General features: G+C 35.5%; 1 protein-coding gene across 7 annotated transcripts in view; it reads left to right on the forward strand.

Annotated features, from left to right (window-relative positions):
- Positions 1–5,649, forward strand: part of LOC127646713 (putative tyrosine-protein phosphatase auxilin) — a 48,408-nt gene extending 42,759 nt beyond the window's left edge. For all 7 annotated transcript variants that reach the window (XM_052130537.1, XM_052130540.1, XM_052130539.1 and 4 more), the window contains one exon: positions 2,901–5,649. In XM_052130537.1, coding sequence (XP_051986497.1) covers positions 2,901–3,002 — 102 coding nt within the window. In that variant the 3' untranslated portion in view covers positions 3,003–5,649. The remainder of the gene's footprint in view (positions 1–2,900) is intronic.
- Positions 5,650–6,000: the final 351 nt, after the last annotated feature.

Below are 6,000 nucleotides of genomic sequence, written 5' to 3' on the forward strand. Positions count from 1 at the left end.
GAATTTTGTCATAGTACTCAAGTGCATGCTAATTGTATATCACCATTGTGATTTCAAAACACTAGTAAATTCATGACATTACATTGTATACTGTATGCCAGTCCTCGTTCTGGAAGAGAGACTCAGCTAAATGAGAAAAATGACAAAAGTATAGTACAGTGCTTATTGTGACGTCTATCTTGTGAAAAACACTATATACTGCCAAAAAGACGGCACTGTAATCAAAGTGGAAATACACTTTTTTCATGTTAAAACTCCATTGTAATGCATGATTGCTTAAAAGAGAAAAATATTGTAATTCTCCATTGATTGCATTTGGGATGTAGTGTTTATTAAAAGTGAAGATTGATATAAATTTGGTTCTTGCTCATCGTTGTATCAGAGCAGTTTTCATTTTAAGCGTTTTGGGGATTCCTTTTTTGGATACCCTCTAAAAAATTGTCCCAGAATAAGAGCGGGAATATTCCATTTTGGTTGGTAAAAAGTAGGGGGGACATATCTTTCTTTTCTATGCAGAGCTGAGGAGAAACTGCTGATACAAAATGACAAAGCTGCCACAACCAACACTCATAACATTCAAAATAACAAATTCCAGTGCCAGACCACCATTCATAACATAGACAAATGAAATAGAAACTACTGCTCAAGAACTGGAGATGGATTCTAAACATAAAAAAGCTGTTTCAAAAAGTGCTGAGGACATGTCTCACCTGTCTCTACCCATAACTAACAGCTATATGCATCTAATAATCATTCAGTGAAGATTTGGAATCATCTGAGAAATCTTTCACCTCTTTTTTCCATGTATCTGTCCATGTTGTCAATGTTGTTTTAGTTGTTGATGAAATAAGATAAAAAAAAAAAAAACTCAACCTGTAGCAAGTACGCAATTGGCCGCTGCTGTAATCAATCACCTGATCAGTCCGTGTAGTTATTTGTGCATTCAGTGAGAGTTGAGGCAGTTCGATATGAATAACACCACCAGCGCCACACAGTGACAAAACAACCTCATCTCATTCATTTTTAATGAGAGCTGGTGACACGAGTGATGGCAATCGGATGTGGGCATGTCCAGCAATGTGACAAAGTTGAGAAATATTATTATTATTTTTTAAAGTTAAAACTTTATGCAAATGAAGAGCGAATTTTGGGAGGGACAGCCAATACAAGAGAATATGGTCAGGCTCTCTCTCAGCTCCTGCAGTGACGGAAAGATGGAAGAAAGGCTAATCCTTGCTGTTAGCAATTTACCAGTGTTATATGATATGTCTCTGCCCACGTACAGGGACATATTTTAAAAAAGTATGTGTGGAAAGGTATATCTGAGACCATTGGGATTCCAAATATGTTTAAATCATCAAATAGCCTGTAAAATTAACTATTAAATTATTTGTTTTGAAAATGTGTTACATGTATGACAGCAAACGAAACATATAAATGATCAGATATAGTGAATAAACGAACCATATTAATAACCTTACTAATATTTTAATAATAATATTAATTGTAAAGAAACAGTGCTGTTTAGACTCCATACACACCACTATCAACCTAACTGCCAGCCACTGGTGACATGTAGCAACAAAGTAGCTGGCAGTGTGAATACAGCTTTAGGTGGCATTTGCCACACAATGCTACCACTGTAGATCTGTCCCTGAATAAATACCAATATGAGCCAATATATTTCAATGTTATAAGATGCCAAATACAACTTATCATTATGTTAAGTATTTGGTGCTGTAATAATCTTCTTGTATGACAGGAAATATCACATGGACATAAGAATCTGTAAATCCATAAAGTATAGGTCTGGATTCGAACATTCCGACATGCAAAGCAAAGTGTGCACATGACTGGGCAGAAAGAGAGGATCCATTTGTAATCGATCACGTGATTCTCTAAAAAACACTACTTAGCTCCAAATGGGACTTCATTCGAAATTGCGCTGCGTACTCGATACATGCTTCGAAGCTTTCAATGTCATATGTAATATCACTACTGTTCCATCCATGTAATTTTTCCTTGCTAATGCTATTGTGTGTAGCTGAAGTGCAGCTTTATCTGCACTTTGAGGAATCAATTGTTTAATGACTGACCTTGTCAGTATTTTCTTCTGAGACAGTTAAGTTGAAACAACAAAATTAAAGTTAATTTGAAACAATGGGTTATTGTTTGATTTAATTCATGCAACATACCTTTCTAAGTAAATAAAGATGAATAAACTAATATTTGTGAATATCTAGCAAAGGTTTTCTAATTTTACTGAGATAAAATGAGTATACATTGTAAAATTGGATTTAACTTTATACAGAAATTGTTAGTAAGTGGTTTTATCACACTAAAATAATGTGTACACATTTTTTATGTCTTGTGGATATACTTTTGAAACAGTGAATATTTTAATGTTTACGTATTAGCCCCATTCACTTCCATTGTAAGTGCCTCAATGTAACCCAGACTTCTGCTCTTTGTAAAGAAAAGGAGGGGCAAGATGAAATGTTTTTTGTGCCACATTATGCCACAAATGCTGTTGATTGAGCTTAACATATTAAATCTGGAATATTCCTTTAAAAGTTGTAAAAGTAAATTGAACACACAGTTTTTTCAGTGTGGGCGGTGGAGGAGGGAGTACTTTGATGTTCATTGTGTTATATACACTTCCTTTACAAAAAAAGTACTTTGGCAGTACCATGGTACAGTCATGGTACTTTGACATACAGTACAATGATACTGAATGATTACTATATTCATGTATCATGGTTTCCATTTTACTCCAAGGTATTTCAAAGAATAACATGGTACTACTATGGTACATGTCCAAAGGTTTTTGCAAATGCATCACTAGTATGAGGCTTTTAAAAGTCAAAATGTGTTTCTTTTTTGTCTCCTTCCATCTACAGGCTACTGGACAGCCCTACGAACAATATGCCAAGATGATTTTTATGGAACTAAATGATGCCTGGTCAGAATTTGAAAGCCAAGGACAGAAAGCGCTATACTAAGACTTTAAACCAAGGCCCTGATTCTACTGTATATGGTCTCATCATTCAGCGATTCCTGCCCAGATCATAATGCAACCCACCTTAGTCCTTGAAACACAACTCCCACCTCCAGGATCTTGATACATCTACAGTATAGTTGTGTGTGTGTCTCTTTAGTAAATCATGTATCAGGACCAACATTCACTAGGCCATCACAACTGCTGTTTTGATAAGACTGCTATTGGAAAAAGTTGCATTCAGCATTGTTTTAGAGCTTTTTGTATTTACAGCCGTCTTTCTTTGTGTACTGGGACTTAAATACCTACATAACAAAGACAAAACCTTGTCTTTACCCAGCTGTGAAATACACTACAAGGCCAAAAGTATGTAGACACCCAATCACCACACCCAGTTGTGCTTATTGAACGTTTAATTTCAAAACCATTTGGTATTAATGTGGAATTGGTCCTACTTAACAGCTTCCACTCTTCTGGGAAGGCTTTCCACTAGGCTGGAACATGGCTGTGGGTATGTGCTCTTATTCATACACGAGCATCAGTTAGGTCAGACACTGATGTTGGACGATGGGGGCCTAGGTCTAAGCTGGTGTTCCAATTCATCCCAAAGGTGTTCAGTGGTGTTCAGGTCTAGGCTTTGTGCAGGCCAGTCAATCGCTTCCACACCAGACTCCAAAACCATTTCTATATGTTGGAAGCACACAGTTCTCTAGAATGTCATTGTATACTTTAGCATTAAGATACAGTATGTCTTGACTGGAATTAAGAGGCCTATCCAGATCTGTTATTTAGAAGGGGGTGTTGAACGTCCACTTACTTTTGGCCATAAAGTGTATATCTGCAAAGAGTCATCTAGGTCTAGGAATGAATTCTGCAGAATTTAAATGAGTTTTCCATTCATCTAAGAGTTTAAATGCTGAGAGATTAAATGCTACAAACGTTAAGAGCTACTTGGATGAGAGGTGAAAAACCTGCAACAATGATTTGAATTATTTATTTATTTGTAATTTTCTTTGGTATCATGTCACAACTTCTTTTAGTAGCTAACCATTCAGTTTCAGACTACATTTGTCGCTGAGGGGCAAAAGCACAATATGTATGAGAGACTGATCAGGAAAGATTTGGTTTTATCATACAGCTAGTAATATCACCTTCCTCTTTAACCTGTTTCGGGTATTATCAGACTAGATTTGGTGAAACTGAACTGGATCTGTGAAATGCAGTAGATTTGACTAGCAGTTTATTCTTTTGTTTTTTACTGAATACTGATCTGTCTGTATATGTTGCACTATAATGTACTGTTTACAATCATAAAGACATTAAATATATTGTTTATTCATGTAGCTATTCCAGAAAAAAGATGCAGAATAAATTGTATAAATATGTACCTGAAAGTAAATCTGACAAGCTTTTTATTCAAGATTTACTTTGGGATCTTAACCTGATGTTGTACATTATTTAACTGGTTTACAGTGCCCTAATCACAGTTGTAAAGTTTTAAGCTTGTTTTGATTACAGAAAATATTTTTGTTTAAGTTCTAAGCCGTTATCATGACTCCAAAACAGATTATCTTTACTTAAAGTTGTTTTTCAAATGGCAGGATTGCATTTATGTAGGGGGAATACATGTAAAATGGGACACTTTCTGAAAATTTGTCATTAGCGTCATTTTAAAATATGATGCCAAATGGCTTAGCCCCTGACACAATACCATTTCAAATAGCTAAAGGTCTCCACTACACTATACAGATAAAAAGGGAAGATATATTAAATATAAAACTTAAGTGTCCCACTTTACCTATATTCAACCTATCTCTTATTCTGTTTGTTAATGAGACTGTTCTTCTAATAGGGAATGTGATTGATGGAAAGTATTTTCAAATCCCATTGTTTCATTACCATAGGTGTCCTTTAAACTAACATACCATCAACGTGTACCTTAACATTAATATTTGCATCAACTAATTTGACAGTTCCAACTCTTTAGCATATGTACTGCATGTTTGACTGTAAGTGGCACATAGTCCAGAGTAAGTTTTTAGAGTGTACAGCCATTAATCTGCCCTTTCTCTTCTCAGTATATTTGCACTTGTATGGCATTAAAGAAATACAGCACACTCGTGCCGTAACTTGCAGTACTTGATTTGCATCAAGTCTATTATATGCCATCCTCTTTTAGTGCTTATGATCATGTAGTGATAGAAAGCTTTAGCTGTTCTCATGTCAGTTTTCTCTATCTCTTACGTTTTGCCATCAAATACCTTCCCCCTTCATATATCCCCCTTCATATAATCCGTTTCTAAGGACTTGAGTGCATACAACGGATCAAGATGACAGTCTTGATTATGTTAGATTATCAAAAAACTGATTAATGAAGGTGCCCTATACAGGATGAATATTTTCCACCTCCCCTCTTGTGGACTGAGCAATTTATCTTTAATCTAAGGATGTCATGATAAAGCTAACCTCTATATACAGTAGTGAATGTGTGGTGTTATAATGATGCTGTTCTCTGTAAGGACGTGATAAGGTTCAGATACAGCTTTGTGTTTGTCTGCTGTATCAGTATTATTGTGAGACAAATTTGTTTTCTGTGCATTATTTCTGTCCCTGGAGCTGTACATATGATAATGTGCATTGCACAAATAAATGGGAAATAAAATTTAGTCAGTGGAATCTCTTTTTAAAGTAACATTCAAAAAGCAAGCTTTGTTTGTGATGAAAGTTTTATAGGGATCATAATTTGAAACCTGTCAAACTACATACATGGTTACTGAACTTCAAATTATAAAAGTGGATGTCATCACTCTTTAAAGCCTGTGAGGCATGATGCATATTACTAAATGCCTAAAGGTTTACAGTGCAATGCATAAGCAGTTAAGAATGTAATTTAATAACTGACATCCTGCTGAGTCATCGTATCCCTTTTGTTCATTGGGCCTGACCCTCCCCCTCTGGCTGTGTTGGCATTCACCTTTAGATGATCTTTGATTGCACCAAAT

The sequence above is a fragment of the Xyrauchen texanus genome, chromosome 7 (assembly GCF_025860055.1).
Source record: "Xyrauchen texanus isolate HMW12.3.18 chromosome 7, RBS_HiC_50CHRs, whole genome shotgun sequence".
Taxonomy (NCBI): Eukaryota; Metazoa; Chordata; class Actinopteri; order Cypriniformes; family Catostomidae; genus Xyrauchen; species Xyrauchen texanus.